This window comes from Alosa sapidissima, chromosome 7 (genome assembly GCF_018492685.1).
Source record: "Alosa sapidissima isolate fAloSap1 chromosome 7, fAloSap1.pri, whole genome shotgun sequence".
Classification (NCBI taxonomy): Eukaryota; Metazoa; Chordata; class Actinopteri; order Clupeiformes; family Clupeidae; genus Alosa; species Alosa sapidissima.
This window is the reverse complement of record NC_055963.1, coordinates 4942757-4960223: the sequence shown is the minus strand read 5'-3', so window position 1 is coordinate 4960223 and position 17467 is coordinate 4942757. Positions and strand designations below refer to the sequence as shown.

The 17467-nt window shown below is 44.5% G+C and overlaps 1 protein-coding gene and 1 long non-coding RNA gene across 4 annotated transcripts; both read right to left on the bottom strand.

Moving 5' to 3' along the window:
• Positions 1–1423: 1423 nt before the first annotated feature.
• On the bottom strand, positions 1424–13871 carry dalrd3 (DALR anticodon binding domain containing 3). Of its 3 annotated transcripts, none has more exons than XR_006032959.1 (14): positions 13410–13863; positions 12485–12792; positions 11411–11721; positions 10729–10793; positions 9391–9489; positions 8962–9026; positions 8787–8845; positions 8598–8680; positions 8280–8406; positions 5085–5143; positions 4863–4979; positions 4152–4220; positions 1844–2988; positions 1424–1802 (listed from the first exon to the last, which is right to left on the bottom strand). XR_006032959.1 is itself a non-coding variant. In XM_042098878.1 (14 exons), the coding sequence occupies exons 1-13, from the start codon at positions 13641–13643 to the stop codon at positions 2869–2871; spliced, it is 1716 nt and encodes a 571-aa protein (XP_041954812.1). In that variant the 5' UTR covers positions 13644–13871; the 3' UTR covers positions 1424–2787; position 2868. The 3 variants fall into 3 exon arrangements, 2 of the variants coding, with proteins under 2 accessions (XP_041954812.1, XP_041954811.1); XM_042098878.1 differs by having other exon boundaries at positions 1424–2787; positions 2868–2988; positions 13410–13871; XM_042098877.1 differs by having other exon boundaries at positions 1424–2988.
• Positions 13872–15156: 1285 nt separating this feature from the next.
• LOC121713886 lies at positions 15157–16448 on the bottom strand. Its single transcript, XR_006032963.1, has 2 exons — positions 16303–16448; positions 15157–15715 (listed from the first exon to the last, which is right to left on the bottom strand). It is a non-coding gene; the product is annotated as an uncharacterized LOC121713886 (long non-coding RNA).
• Between the last annotated feature and the right edge of the window lie 1019 nt (positions 16449–17467).

Below are 17467 nucleotides of genomic sequence, written 5' to 3'. Positions count from 1 at the left end.
TGGATATGGAAAGCATCTTGATTGTACTGTTAGAAACTCTGCACCATTACATAGAATAAAACATGGCCTCTATGACCATGACCTCCCAATTAGGAAGTTTGATGTAATCCAGTGATCAGACTGCCGAACTGTGGCTGGTAAAATTTATCTGGCTAAAGTGCTCCAAGGTAACTGAAAATTAAACTCATTATCTGCCATGTCTGCTGCATTTAGGGAGAGGGAAGTCAGAGTCCATTAAACTAGCCTCAGAGGTCACTTGTCAAAATGTCCTGAGTCACTTGATCTCTGCGTCCTATTTAAAGTAAATAGGGCAGGTCTTGCAATGCTGGCGCATAAATATTACAACACGATCACCAGCTGCAAATACAACTCTGCTTTTACAGAGAAAACAGAACCAGGTCATGTACTCACCAGAAAAATGGCCAAGAAGTGTGTGTGTGTGCCAGTGTGTGTGTGTTGAACACAGTCCCAGTGGTGCTGCCTTGGAGAGCTGTTTTCTGACTGCTCAGAGGGTCAAAAGGACGCAGAAACTCCCTTGGCATTGCCCCTGTTGTTTATTTGTTTTCACTCCTACCCAACACAGGGGTATGTATCCGACTGTGTCAGTGCAGGTCCCACAGAGAGAGGCAGCTGGTTTGGTGTGTGTGGTTATCTCTTCAGTGCAGAGAGCTCTACAGCATCCCAACTTTATAATTGCACCATGAAATTAACACACACACTCACACATACGTACGCCTGCGCGTGCGTGCGCACGCACACACACACACACACACACACTCACACATATGTACGCTTGCTTGCGCGCACGCACGCACGCACACACACACACACACACGCATACATACGCTTGCACGCGCACACACACACGCACGCACACACACACAGAGCATGAAATTAATACAAATTAGGCTGCTTGCTCCAACCTTTTTGGGATAAGCAGGGATGTCATTAGTTTCCATGGCTTCCAAAGAGGCCGCAGTGCTGAGAAAACTTCGGAAGTGGAACTTGGGAAGTTCCAATCTCATACCTCTTTAATTTATATATACAGTTCACTAAATAGTGGCCACCACATACAGTATATTCAATAGTGGCCACCACATACAGTATACTCAACAGTGGCCACCACATACTATATATACAGTATACTCAATAGTGGCCACCACATACAGTATACTCATACCCACATACTCCAGTCCTGCCAATGCTTACGAGATGTGTTTGAGATTTGTGTTTGAGATCATGTTTCAGTTTGCACATCTGTATTCAAATACTGACGACACGGTCTACCTTTCTGACGTGTACTGGGTTTAGCAATGCAACAAAAGAGACCCTGGTAGAAAGAGAGTAGTGCAGATGGAGGGCCTAGCATCCCATGCTATCTACACAAACATGCTATACACGAGGTGGACATAGAAACACATGGTTGTAATGCATTACTGTGGTCACTGGTTTATTGGTCAGATTTATGTGGGTGGTCAAACACGTTAAAATTCTGTTAAAACACATATAAGGACATCATGAGAGATGCGTGCTCTGCTCTCACACACACACACTCTTACCCACACACACACACACAGAGAACAGTCTAGTTTATGGCACAGGTCTCTCTGAGCTGTCACGACAGCCTTCATGGCACGGAGTTGCACAGAGGGTGTGTGCTGGGTGCTATGGCACAGCAGAATCATCATGGAGGGTCATGGAGGACCAGCAAGACACATGGCCAGTGGTGGGGGGACATCTATGGTGCTGGAGGGAGTCTACCTAGAGCTAAGACATCGGTGGTGCTGGCGGGAGTCGTCTACCTAGAGCTAAGACATCGGTGGTGCTGGCGGGAGTCGTCTACCTAGAGCTAAGACATCGGTGGTGCTGGAGGGAATCTGGTGAGGACTACAGAGAATTTACTGCTTTGTGGGACACACCAATAGCAGTCAAAGGTCAAGGGTAGGGGTCTAGGATGGAGTGCTGCTCATGAGAGCAGGACACATGCTACGGTGGTGCTGAGGACTGACCACACAGATGACTGGTAGTAGGAGACTGGGCTGTGGGCTGTGAACTGGGCTTATGGGATAGGCATGGATTTGTGAGGGAAACAGTAGGGGTCAGAGTGGATCACAAGGGACACAAAACTGTTAAAGAGTCAACTGTTAAAGACAGAGAGGTAACAGAGAATATTAAATGGGGGCAAAAATTACTGCTGACAGACACCAAAACATGGCAAATGTGAAAAGCAGACGGGCAGTGAAGGTAATGCACCAACGAAAACAATGGCAACATTTAGGACACTGGGGGCAGTGGTCACAGAACAAGGGGCAGTATTACTTAATAATAAATAGTGTGAGAGCAAGAGGACCAAAGCATGTTGGGGTGCGGGTCATTTAGAGCTAGACGAGTCAGGGAATGGTTGCTGTGGTCACTGACAACACTAAGCTGGAGGTGAAGACGTGGAGGCTGTGGGAGGGGAGTGGAACTGAGGGGGACGACGGTGGACTCAGCCTGGAGACGGACACTCAGCTACAGCCTGGCGGGGTCTCTGAGCTGCAGGATGGAACTGAGGGGGACGACGGTGGACTCAGCCTGGAGACGGACACTCAGCTACAGCACGGCGGGGTCTCTGAGGTGACTGGGCATCTTTGAGGGCAAGGGACGGGGGGCAGCAGCGGTGGGGGGGGGGGGGGGGGGTGTCTGCTGCTGGGGCAAACGTGGCATGGCGACTGGGCTCCAGGGGTGGCAGGGGTCACAGGGTCATGGGGTTGGAGTGTGTGTGTGTGAGTGTGTGTGTGTGTCTGTGTGTGTGTGTCTGTGTGTGTCTGTGTGTCTGTGTGTGTGTGTGTGTGAGTGTGTGAGTGTCTCTGGTGGGATGGGTTGGGGCTATAGCTGTGGGATGGGGGGCAGGTTGAGGGCGTCCAGCGCACTGTGGTAGAGCTCTCTCAGAGCACTCAGCAACAGCAGCCGACAAAACATCTGATTGAAGAGATGAGGCAATGGCTCCTGACAGAGAGAGAGAGAGAGAGAGAGAGAGAGAGAGAGAGAGGGAGAGGGAGGGAGGGAGGGGGAGAGAGAGAGAGAGAGAGAGAGGAGAGGGAGAGAGAGAGAGAGAGAGAGGGAGAGGGAGGGAGGGAGGGGGAGAGAGAGAGAGAGAGAGAGGAGAGGGAGAGAGACAGAGAGAGAGAGAGAGAGACAGAGAGAGAGAGAGAGAGAGAGAGAGAGAGAGAGAGAGAGAGAGAGAGAGAGAGAGAGGAGGTGGCCAGTCCAAGAGACAGTGGGAGAAAGAGGAGGGGGAGACAGATGAGGTTATAGGTTAAGGACTGAACTCCAAGTGAACTGCTTTAATCACAGGGTCTCTCGCTCATACCACCCTTGACACACACACACACACACACACTCTAATGTATTAACATACTAATCTGACTCACTCACATCTCTCACTCACACACACACACACACACACACACACACACACACACGTCTGATTCAGTACCATAAGGCACACTGCTAACGGCCCGCAGAGGAACACACATCCTGCCAGTATGACTCACTATACACACACCAGCACACTCACGTGGCCCCAGACCATTCTCCAATTTAACTGACCCCTCGGCATTTTAGAAGGTCCACATGTCATGAAGCTATATTGCTATAGTTTTACATAGAGTGATATATTTTGGCATTCATAGTCATGTCAGTGTGTCATCACAGTCAAGATGTGAATCTATGGGCTGCCCGCCACCACAGAACAGCCCCTTAATGTCTGATGGTGAAGATGAACTTGACCCCTGGTGGACGTGGGAAGGGCTGGAGGTTTGGTTAGGTTGTCTCCCAGCATGATAAAAGCATCCGTTAGGGCACTTCTAACAGTGCAGAATGCTGTTTCACATATTACACAGAAGATGAGAACTCTGCTTTGCATTAATTGTCACTGTTAAAGCAGAGAGGCATTATTTTGGTTTGTTCAAAAGACATTTTTTCATTTAAGATATTAAGATATTATATTGTACAAAGGGTGGATTGGAGAGGATGCTGAAAAATTAAACTTAAATTCAAATCTTACTCTAATCATCAAAACGGACACACACACACACAGTCACACACACACACACACAGTCACACATACACACAGTCACACACACAGACATGCACACACACACACTTACCCCAAGCACATGAACCCTGTTGTAGTAGGAGCTGAAGTCTTTACTCAGAGACACCAGAAACTTACAAACCTGTGAGACAGAGCACAAAGCACACAACATCTATTAACACACACTGACACAGGGTTGTGATGATAAGCAAGGGCCCTGGGTGTCCAAAACACACACAATCTATTGACACACACTTACACTGGGTTGTGATGATGAGCAAGGGCCCTGGGTGTCCAGAGTCTGATTGTAGGATCCAAACCCTTCTTAGGCCTTACACAAGACTTTGAACACTAGTGTGGGTGGTCGAGCTCACTGATTGAGATATCTTTACTAGCACTCAAGAGTTCCATTTCAATTACTTTAGAGGGGGTTGATGTGCCTTTGTGTTTAAGACATCCACAGCCATGCAAACCAAATGAATCTGATTTGTTGAACACTTAATAACCTGCAAACACTAATGATGTTTGTGTTGGAGGCAATTCAACATAATTAATGTCACTAGTAAAATAATGCAACAAGTCCTAGAACATTCAAACTGTGCAACAAAAAGTAAGATATGTATGTAATATTTGCGTTTGTATTTTATGGCATTGCACTTAAATAAAAATGGGTCTATAAATCACCAACAAATGTTCCCTTCTCCCAATAGTAAACAACAACTACACACACACACTTACTTGTTCTTCTCCCAATAGTAAAAAACAACTACACACACACACTTACTTGTTCAGTCTTAAGGTTAACTCTGACCCCTCCTCCTTCTACTTCCAGTGTTCTCCCTGATTGGTCCAGAAGTTCTGAATACGGAATGAGGTAATTGAAGAGAAGGAGCCACTCCCCCTAGGATGTATAAAAGTAGAGGCAAAGACAAGATGACTTAGATTCTGGACCCAAAGAGTAAGTCACACATACTGTACAACAACAATAATGATGCAATGCACTAACCTCTTCTTTCAAGGAGGAGAAGTCCAGCTCTGAGCTCTCAGGGATTTCTGGGTAAATTCCTATGGAGTGACACAGTGGTTGTCAACACCCTTGTAACATCTCACATTGACTACTGCAATGCAATCCTAACAAGCATTCCAAACAAACTCATCCATCGCCTCACTGGCTCCCTGTCTCTCAACAGATCAACTTTAAAATCCCGTTGTTGACATTCAAAGCCCTTCATAACCTCTGCCCTCCATGTCACAGAGCTCCTACAGACGTATACACCCTCCCGTTCACTACGTTCATCTACAGCTGGACTATTGACAGTACCAAGCATCAGGCTCAGCACAATGGGAGCAAAGGCCTTTTCCTACAGTATGCTGCACTCAAACTGTGGCACTCACTCCCCTCACACATTCGTGCTCTCGACTCCATCTCACAACAGAAGGCAGAATCCATAACCCCCCACCCCACCCCCGCCACACACATGTGAATTTCTTTTTTCCAATAGCAATTTATTCAGTAATTGTTTTTTTTTCCTTTTAACTTTTGTTTTGTTGATATTTTTTTTTTATTTGTTTAGAGAACAGTAGATTACAACATTGCATTGATAACTGTGATTTTATTTTTCTTTATTTTTGTAAGAATGTTTGTTTTTTCTCAAAAGGTTTGTTGCAAAAAATGTCAGTTGATTACTGCAGATTTTTCACAGAAGACCGAGTCTGAGAAAATGACAATAAAAATGGACAAACAAAAAGACTGTATTGTTTGATATAAAACTCATCAGTGTGTTGCTGTTGATTTGAAAGAGTAATTCAAATGGAGCATGCATGTATGGTTTTGTTGCAATAATTATATTTTTAGAAAGGATTGTTGAGTTTTGATTGCAGTGTTTCATTTTGGCATAGATGTGAGGTGTTTGTCTATCTAAGTGCTATGTCTTATTTGGCTGTGTGTAGAGTTTTGACGTAATGAGCCAAATTCTGCAAAAAATGTGGAAGCAATAGGCAAAAAACTGTGTGTATGTGTGACTGTGTACCGTCTTGAATTCTAATCTAGTTTGAATTAAACGTTCAATGTGTTTACAAGGCATCAAGGGCATACTATGAGTATGTTATCAAGGACATACTATGAGTATGTTATCAAGGGCATCAAGGGCATACTATGAGTATGTTATCCTAATGTACTAATTGATGCTGATAAGGATCAGGCTTGAGAACCTGTTGATACAGACCCTGAAGAAATCCTCTCTAAATGAAGTTGCCATCCACTATCTTCCTGTGTGTGTGTGTGTGTTTGTTTGTGTGTGTGTTGATTTGCATGCTGATGTGCTATATAAGTGCATGTGCATGTTCACTCTTGCATTCCTCAGACCCTAGTGTGGTGTGTGAGAGAGAGTGTGTGTGTGTGTTCGTTGATTTGCATGCTGATGTGCTATAGAAGTGCTATAGAAGTGTGTGTGCATGTTCTGTCTTGCACTCCTCAGACCAGGTTGCTAGTGGTGTGTGTGTGTGTGTGTGTGTGTGTATGTTCCCTTTTGCACTCCTCAGACCAGGGGCCTGTACTACGAAGGGAGCTTAACCTACCCAGATGTAACCCAGGGTTACTTTGTTTAACCGGGGTTGACAAAACCTGGTTATCTTAAGTGGTGTTAATCGGTACTACGACGCTGATTAAGAAGTTGATTTGTTGAGCCGGGGTTAACCCAATTGGAGTTGAGCGTTCACATAAAAGGGGCGGGTTGCAGCGCAAGTCACCACTTTCAATGAGGACCCGATCACCTTATTTTACGGATGAGGAATACACAATTATTATGACAAGTTACAAGGAATTAAAACCCACTCTACGAAAAAAAAAAAAAACGTCGACAGCAAACAAATACGTCGGCAGCAAACAAATACGTCAGCAGCAAACAAAGCAAGGCAAGGCTGTTGGCAACGTATTGCAGATCAGGTAGCCTAAATGCCTAAAAGTAAAGTTTTATTTCCACATGTTCCACAACTATGTGTTGCGGAGGATTAATAGACATAGACATAGACATTTCAGACATAGGATTAATGTATGAAATGAGTTGAAATAATTCAATTGCCTATTTAGAGTTCATAAAAAGGCCTACAGATGCAACGCAATTCAGAAGATATAGATTAATAAGGATAATTGGATGTTTAAGTAGCCCCCATTGACTGATTTAGTGTATGCCTAATCCTATGAACATTTCAGATGCAACACCATTGCCAAACGCACATGGCAGCAGGTGCAAATGAAACACAAAAACATTATTCAAAATAGTAGGTTTATATAGTTATAGCTTGCATTAATATTTATTAATTATGAAAATATGTTGTATGCTTATAGCCTTCACTTGGCCTCTGTTTTACAGCTAACAAGAAAAAGGTGTCTTTGAACACTACTGTAGGAGGAAAGGCACCAGAGTGTTTTACAGTAGCAGAGGAGTTGGCCATCGCAAATAATAGTGGAAGGCCGATTATGGAGGGGGTTGAGGGAGGCATTCAGTCGGATCCTGGTGCTGTGGAAATGTGCAGCCTTTATGTGCAGGGTAATATGACATTCAAGTTTTATGTTAAAATGGTGATTTTAATTTATTATTGTATGTCTGATTTATTTTCGGACATACAGTATTCTTGCTCAGATGTTCAGCATCACCGATGGAATAATTGTCCGCTGGCAAAATATCAACGAAAGGCACATTATCTGCTCTATCGTAAGGGCATTGCTACAGCGGGTGACATTATAGACGTCTGCCTCGATCAGCTGACAATGATAACGAATTCCCTTGGCTGAGAATCTATATCTTTCATAAAGAATATTGTTAGGTAATGTCAGCGGATTCTGGCGGTCTCTAAAAACCCTCACCCTGCGAATGTCGTATGGAACATCCAGGTACGCAGACATTGTCTCGGGAGAAGTTGTTAGTGGAGGGGTGGTACTTATAAAGGGTGTGGTTAAAAGGAAACCTCGTGTTAACCAAGAACATAACCTGCTCGGAGCAGGTTTGAGATGCAGCGTAAATTGCCATGGCAGCATACCTCGGTTAAAACCTATCCACTTTTCGTAGTACGGGCTAATCGGGAAGTTACGCCACACGTGATCAAGTTACTCTCGAAGTTACCCAGATAAGCCAGTAACTGCGCTTCGTAGTACAGGCCCCAGGTTGCTAGTGTGTGTGTGTGTGTGTGTTTTTACGTTTACCTTCCTGCACTCCTTTCTCGTAACTGCTGAAGAGGGTGTGTAGGCGTGCACAGTTATACATCACAAAGACCCCGCCCCTTGGGCCCTTGGTGGACACGCCCCCCTCTCTCTGCACATCCAGAGTCACCTGAGAGCAAGATGACACACACACACACACACACACATTAACAACCAACATCCAACACATTTTAACATCACACTTGCGCTTTCTTGTCTTTTTGCACTGCCACGGTGAGGTGTACTAAAACATATACCCACCCCAGACAAAACAAATACACAATGGAAAACAATTGCTACGGGGACCAAAAACATACTCACTGGACTAGTGTGAACAGTTGACAACAACTCAAATCTGACCGTCGCGGAGGTCATGACCCTGATGATGTCATCCCATGTCTTTCCTGAGAATGAATATGAAAAGTATTCATCATATTCCTTTATTTAACACACACACACACACACACACACACACACACACACACACACACACAAGTAATATACACTCACCTCCAACCTGGTCTCCATATTTCATTTCAGATGCCTCCTTCATCTGGGATCTCCTCACTCTGAGAGGGACAGAGCATGAGCTCACTACATGCATATGCACAAACATACTTCAAACTGTCCTTCATTTACACTGGCTTGCTTTGTTCCACACACCACACACACAAGCTGTTCTTACTGTAAATACTGGGCAGCACTGAGTTGCACTCCTGGGGTCTTCACTGGCCCACACACCACTAGTCTCTGTGGGAGAGGAAGGGTGGAGAAGAAGCAGAAGGGTGAGCAAGAGGCTATCACACCAAACCAAGTAGGCTTCACACAACACTAATCAATTCTGGCAAGTGTCAGTCACACACACACACACACACACACACACACACACACACACACACACACACACACACACACACACACACACACACGCCTGCTGGGGAGCTCATTCAGAAATAGCTGTGTAGTACTCCAAACTCCTCCGTGCTGTGCTGTGCTGTGCTGTGCGCAGTGTCTGAGCAACACCTCTGAGGTCTGAATGGGATGCTCTGTGCACCTCTGTGCACCTCTGTGCAGTTCTGTGCAGTTCTGTGCACCTGTGTGCAGTTCTGTGTACCTGTGTTGCCGTGGCTCCAGACGCTCTCCAGAGCATAGCTGTCTGCTGCTGACGGAACTCATCCTGACAGGAAGTGACATGCAGGACAGTCATGGCGACCTAAACAAAAAACCAAGAGGGTTACCCAGGTCATGATCTTGGAACAGGTGTGATTTACCTGATTCACTTGGAGATTAATATTTTCATTGACATTTAACTAGTCCCACACGTCTTTAACGTCCTGTTTAACTAGGTGTTTTTACTGTGTTGGGCTGGCTAGGTCAAAATGTGCTTCTGAAAGGCATTAGTTGTCTGCATGGTGCACATATGGAGCAGAGCAAGCAGACATGTGTGCTGGGTCCAACAACCCAGCAATCAGTAGTGGGTGCCACACATCACACAGGCTTATTCATTTGTCAACACAGCGGCACGTTCTTCTTAGCGGTTCATCTAGTGCAGTGTTTTTCAAACTTTTTCAGACCAAGGACCACTTAACCAATAAAAAAACCTCACGGACCACCTAGCTAAAAAAAAAAAAAAGAGTAGACCTACTTTAACAGTATATTACACAATAGGCCTACTCACCTTGCTTATTGTGTCAGAGAATTCATATGATTAAAACTGCCGTATCTTACATAGGCATGTTACATACAAGTTGGTTCAACATTGCAAACTCATCTATATTATATTTTACCATGTCTGCTCACAGACCACTTGGGATAGCTTGCGGACCACCAGCGGTCCCCGGACCACACTTTGAGAAACACTGATCTAGTGGAACAGATGGAAGTGGGACCGTAGCCTGTGTCCATATGACATGGTACGGCAGCCGTCACCTGACTGATCTAGTGGAACAGATGGAAGTGGGACCGTAGCCTGTGTCCATATGACATGGTATGGCAGCCGTCACCTGACTGATCTAGTGGAACAGATGGAAGTGGGACCGTAGCCTGTGTCCCTATGACGTGGTACGGCAGCCGTCACCTGACTGATCTAGTGGAACAGATGGAAGTGGGACCGTAGCCTGTGTCCATATGACATGGTACGGCAGCCGTCACCTGACTGATCTAGTGGAACAGATGGAAGTGGGACCGTAGCCTGTGTCCATATGACATGGTACGGCAGCCGTCACCTGACTGATCTAGTGGAACAGATGGAAGTGGAACCGTAGCCTGTGTCCATATGACATGGTATGGCAGCCGTCACCTGACTGATCTAGTGGAACAGATGGAAGTGGGACCGTAGCCTGTGTCCCTATGACATGGTACGGCAGCCGTCACCTGACTGGTGTGAGTAAGGAGCTCTTGAGCAGTGTGTGGGAGAGCATGCGAGAGGGAAGAAGACAGGACGGCCACCCACCGAACCGTCAGCTCCTGCGGCTACTCTGTCCAACTGGGCCAGGTGGGCTATCGCCTCCCTTTGGACTAGACACAGAGAACAGCGGAAGAAAGTGGAAGAAAAGCAGCAGAGAGGAAGAGAGTCAAATGCATCATCTCACACAAAGACAACAAGACACTTGAAAACAAACAAACCCAATGGATGTGCAGTGAGGGAGTGGTAAATGGTGAACAATGGATTGCTTCACAAATGTTCCCTTCAGTGGTCAAACAGGCTAAAATATTGACTCTGTAGTGCTTTTCCAGAGCACTTTAACACTATTAAGACTTCTATCCACTATGAAAATGACCTCAGTACCACACAGCCTACAAAGCCAAATGCTCCGGAGAGCTAGTTTGATACCGTTTATAGTCATATCTTTGGCACATGCATGTCAAGATGACACCAGTACTTTGCTGTGTTTCAAAAGGGTTGAACCGATCATGAGACTGATGGACTGAACATAGCTGAAGATTGATGGAAATTTCTCCATGCCAAGCAAGGGCCCATTACACTAAGCCATAAAGCTTGAAACTTAATAAATAGCACGGAAACTGCACAATGATAAAAAATAATAATAATAATAATAATAATAATAATAATAATAATGTCAGCACATGATGGCTTCACCCACATTCATGTTTCACTACCTCTCCATGCTTACCTGTGCAGGTGCCCAGACTGGGGTCGTATCCCACAAGGCCCTGCTCCTGGACCACCTCTTTCAGGTTAATCTTCACCTCCTCTTCCCCCCTGTGCTTCCCTCTCTCCATCTCTTCTCCTCTGCTTCTTCTCTTTTCTTTCTCACACTCCTTCTCTCGGTGGGGAGAGCAGCGCAGCTCCTCAAGCACTCTTTGCTCTCTCTCCTCATTGCTCCAACTGCCGGCCACAGTTGGCCAATCAACACCCAGTGCCTTGAGGAAGTTGATGATGTCACTGTCTTCTGGCAGAGCCGGGCAGTACAAAACAGAGTACCTAAACGGCACAGCAGTGTTACACTCTATAGACCCTTTCATCAATAAAAACAAAAACAATGCTTGAACGTTCTATTTGGGCCCCAATCTACTTCCTCTACATTAAGATAACATATGGAATGTTAAAAAGGAAGTCTTGTGGGGCCAACTATGATGCTGAGAATGGAACTCTCTTGAAAGGGTCCATATGAAACAGTGACTCATAACCCATCCAAGCCTACACAGTGAGAAAGTCACATTAGATTTATAGTATAGTATAGTATAGTATATATACTCTTTTGATCCTGTGAGGGAAATTTGGTCTCTGCATTTATCCCAATCCGTGAATTAGTGAAACACACTCAGCACACAGTGAGGTGAAGCACACACTAAACCCGGCGCAGTGAGCTGCCTGCAACAACAGCGGCGCTCTGGGAGCAGTGAGGGGTTAGGTGCCTTGCTCAAGGGCACTTCAGCCATGCCTACTGGTCGGGGTTCGAACCGCCAACCCTCCGGTTACAAGTCCGAAGCACTAACCAGTAGGCCACGGCTGCCCACAAGTAGGCCACGGCTGCCCACTTCACCCCCATTTCTTTCAGTCGAAGCCTTTGTTTCCTGATGATTTCATGTTAATATCACGTAATCTACCAGAAATTAAGACTGAGATGAAGACTTCTGGATCTGCTTTACGTTCCTTCCCAATTTTTTTTTCTTTTTTAATCTGGCGTGAGTCAAAAATACACAAAAGCCAACACATGCACCTCTTCACTAATAGGAACACTTACCCATGTCTTCTCAGAAGAACGCCCAGATGGTCTGCAATGAGAACTGTGCGTAGCTGTCCCAGAGTAAGTGTCTGTGAGGTGATGTGTGTGTCTCTGGTGTGCAGTGCAGGACAGTTGAGCAGCACACACCCTTCCCTCTGGGACGCTGACGGGCGAAGGTACTCGGCCGCTCGGCTCAGAACTCTCCGGAAAGCAGCAGGGTGGTCCACACACACACGCAGACCTTCTGCCACTACCTCAGCTCCACTGAGTGGCAACACACCACTTCCATGTGCCGACGACACATTATTCAGCACTGCTGGGGGCACCTGTACCACAAACATAGAGATAGATAGATAGATACTTTATTGATCCCCAGGGGAAATGCAGAACACACATCACATGTAGGCCCATTTCATCTCCCAAGCACAAGCGAAGTGAAATGTGAGACCAAGAATAGCAAAAGGCAAACATACCATACACATACACAGACACACACACACACACACACTCATATACATCAATTTTCGACTCTGCATGTCCCTTGTGCACAGAAGCGTCCAACTGACCCACTTAGTACGGGCACTGGGGGGTTAATAATTTCTGCCGCAGGGTTCAAACGTTTGGTCGATTACGGCAATGTCAACTAGCTGGACTAGACGACCAATATGATGACAATAATAATTTCGGCTTCACAATCATAACTGACAATGTTATTTACAAACTAGATGAAGCAGATTCCTCGTTGGCTAGCTGGCTACTTAGCGAGCATACTTCATGAAAGCTGAGCAAGCTATCCTGTCAGCCGCCGTCCTGTCAACGACAACGTGCAAAGGCACGCGTCAAAAAGCTCAGCCATGTGTGTAATGCGAATGAATTCATTCAGCCAAAAACACAAGCAACAAATAATATTATAAGCATTACATGTGAAAAGGATGACGCTTACCTGTCCACCTTCATACATAGCAGTTAAAACCGTGTTTGGCGAAAGGAAGTCTCGGTTTCGGAGATTTTTCGCACTGCTTTCTTTGAACCAGAGCTTCTCTGGCTCATTCAGGACCCTGTCTCCGCCACAAGAACGCGTAGTCTCGGTTTCATCTCGGAGCTTCACCCGTAATGCCGAGTTCAATGCTCGGACAGTGGAGATGATTCGAAAGGGCGACTCTTCCTCGTTCTCCATTATACTCTCGATGAAGACATCGTCAAAATAAGAGACCAATAAAGGTGTGGTTCTTTAGGTATATGAATAAGGTTGTGTATATTAATATCTGCGATGCTGCCTACTATTGCGCGTTGTTCTTGCCGGAGTCTATCGATTAACAATTTACTGTCCACAGTGTGCAATGCGGAACTCAATGGTAAAAAAATGTTTGTAGGAGACCGATTATCGTGTTGCACCGGAAACATAGATGTGTACCAGACCATTGTTGTGGCCATTTTGGATGTGGCAGAAGTCTGTAATAGCCTGGGAGAACCACATAAAAGAACCCAGAGGCAAATTTGAATTTGCTCTGCAAGAGCATAAAGTCTGATGCTAACCAGGCTAGTCTACTCTAGACTACCCTTAAAAGAAAGGTAGCCTACATAATCCCTTACAGAAAACTGTAAAACTGTATTTTTGTAAGGGATACCCCATCACCTTAAGGTCATAGGCTACACTCTTCTAGTGGCGTAATGTCATCATCACTATGGTAGTATCACAGTAAATAGCCAGCCTATCCTCATTTTCTCTCTGGAAAATAAAATGGATTGGCTAAGGCATCAGACTGAAGATGCTGCCAGATACATTCTCCTACAAGCCCTATTAAAGTCAGCCTAGCCCAGCCAAGCCTAATTTCCCATTACAAACAAATAGCCTAACTACAGTAACTGCAGTTTTTCTGAAGTACAATGCAGTGGGCCTACAATATGTTTATGTCTAAAACATTGCATTTCGCAATAAAGTACAGTAGGCTTTTATGTAGTGCAACCATATGAATGGCAAATAATTCCTCCACAATTGACGTTTTGATGGGCCTACTCAGAAAATGGTTGGCTCTTCAAATAGTGCAGTTATATTTTGTAAGGGCCTGTTAAGCTACTCACACTCTCTTTCATGTCATCAGCTACAGAACCCCCTGGCCCATTGAGGCCACCCTCATGGGACCTCCCTATTCCTGTTCCAGCCAGGCTTCATTTGAATGCGTTTGGTGTACATTTAGTCTCCTAGATTTTTCTGAAGTGCAATGCACTTTCATGACCAAAATACTGCATTCTTGCTCATGAACCACAGTTTTGACTCATGAAGAAGAGTATAATTGTTTTTTCACTTTTTTGTGGAAAACAAAAGATCAGTGTCTGCCTGTATACGTCCCAACAACTTTAAAATAATGTGTGAAGATGTTACCGTACGCCAACAGGAGACCATTTTTTAAGTGTCTTCATGACCTGTCCTCATTTTTGTGTTTCACAATTATGTAAGCCTCTCACCAAAACCAGTTTTTACAACACTGCACAACAAGCTGCCCCCAGCATGAACATATCTGATAACAAAGGGATCAGATAAGGGGGGGGGACAAAAATGAATACACAGGTACTGAATCATTTCGTCTTTTTACACTTGTAATATATCAACCCCCTAGTGGTCTTTGGTTTTGTTCTCTAGGTCAAACAGTGATCAGCCTAAATTAACATTATACACAGATGCAATTGGGTTCAATTGTTGTTACACATAATGACTTTAATTTTAAAAGACTGTACATCTGTACAGTACACCAGATTACAAGCATTCAATATTGTGGTATATATGTAATCTTAATGCCAAAAATGGACAAACAATAAACCACAAAATAATTTGTGATAATGGATATGGATGCCATTCTTGGCTGACACGAAGTTCCCGGTGGCGTATCATTAGTCTGGCGATCCGGGAGAAAACGTGTCATTCCAGAACAGTATCCTTCAGGTTAGAGCCATGATGGAGTCTCCAACACACACTCCACCACCCAAGCCATGTCAATCAACCACCTGACGTCCTCGTTTTGCGAGGAGTGATGGAAACGGAATCAATATGCAGCTGTCAATCAAAGGCCAGCTGCATTATGGGTTCCGTTACCATCCCAGTCGCTGATGCCAGTGGTCGTGCCAGTCATTCTGTCCTGTCCTGACCTTGGATTAACTTGATTTAGACGTCACTCCTTCCAGGAAAGGGAAAAATATTGTTTATTTATCTTGGTTCATCTGCAGTTAGAGGAGTCTTGAAAAACCTGTTCCCTATCAGGAAAGGATGAGAGAGGGAGGGGTTAACCAGAGGAGATGTCAAAGAGAGATGTCTGAGTAGAAAAGGTAGAAAGTTAAAAATGGTCGCTTTTGGAGGGATGAAAGTTAGGAGAGAGATCAGAAAAAGCACACCTTCATTTACAACAGAGTCAGGTAGGCTACACACCCATGAACTTACACATGCACGCACGCACACACACACACACGCACGCTCACTCACTCTCACACACACACACACACACACACACACACACACACACACACACACACACACACACACACATCAAAGGAGCAGCAAGTCACAGGAGAAGGGCAGGATGAAAGGATTCATTTGAAGGGATTTCTCTGGCAGAATTGGCACTCTTTGATGAGAAAAAAGCAGAAGTAAAAGAGGATGAGAGGAAGAGAGGAGTATGGCTGGAGAGGGGGAGCCAGAAAAAACGAAAGAGAAAAATGTCAGTTTGAAGACTGACATTATAGGCAAGGGACTAAGAAGGAGGACACAGATCATTTTTTTGAGAGTGAGAAAAAAATGAAAGAGTGCCCATGAAGAGAGGTAAAAAAGGTAGATCTTGATTTACCTCTTTCTGTCTTCTTCTCCTTAAAATGCCACCATTGCGCTCTTGTGTGTTGTTCGCTGGAGATCTGCATGTGAGTGTTTGAGTCTGTCTATTTATGCAAGCTCACTTCCTCTTCACTTGTCCCACTCTGGTTTTCACTTTCACTTCTTCACTTGGCCAGACCAGCCCCTCCCCTCCTCTTGTGCTCGCTCTCCTTCAGACACAACCTCAAATCACAGACTCAACTGTCACACACACACAGTCAACCATATCCAGTCAACCATTAAAGTTATATGGCAGTGCCATCAAGTTGTAAGTTACCATGTTAAGAAATATCATAACAAAACGTACTTTTAACAAAATACATATATATTGAAGACACTCAAAAATATGTTCACACATGAAGTTATGCTATATTAGCACATATGCATAACCCCTCCCTCCATGCCACAGCCGAACTGTGGCCACACTTATACCTTTTCTTAATATAGTTATATATATAGATATATAGACTTTATTCTTGCACTGTTGCACTTACTCATTTGCACCATGACACTCATTCACACAGAGCACAGAGAATCACAGGCTCAGTCCCTGCCTCAGTCATTGCAAGCGCCTCTTGATTGATTAATCACCCACTGTGTGGATACTGTTTTTAGAATTGATTTAGATTAAGTGTTAGTATGTTAGAGTTAGTATAATTTGTATTTTAGTATATTTAGTATATTCTTTATCTTCTACTGTCCTTATTGCTTAGTTGTGTTTTTTATATATACTTTTAATTACTTTTTTCTGCTGTTAGTGTGTGTGTGTATTGTCTGTATGCTACTGAGACCTTGAATTTCCCCTGGGGATCAATAAAGTATCTATCTATCTATCTATCTATCTCTATCTAATCACACCCACACATTCAGTTTATGTGTGGGCGGCAAGATAAACTCTTATTAAATCTTATAATATATCTCATAAATGGTTGTCGAACAAATAAACAAATTCTACAACTCTGTACTCATCCCCTAGCTTTTGGAACTTTGGACTTTTTCAAGGATTACACCCAGACCAGGATTAAATGAGCCTGTTTCATTGTGATATTACACCCAGACCAGGATTAAATGAGCCTGTTTCATTGTGATATTACAACTAGACCAGGATTAAATTAGCCTGTTTCATTGTGCTATAACAAATC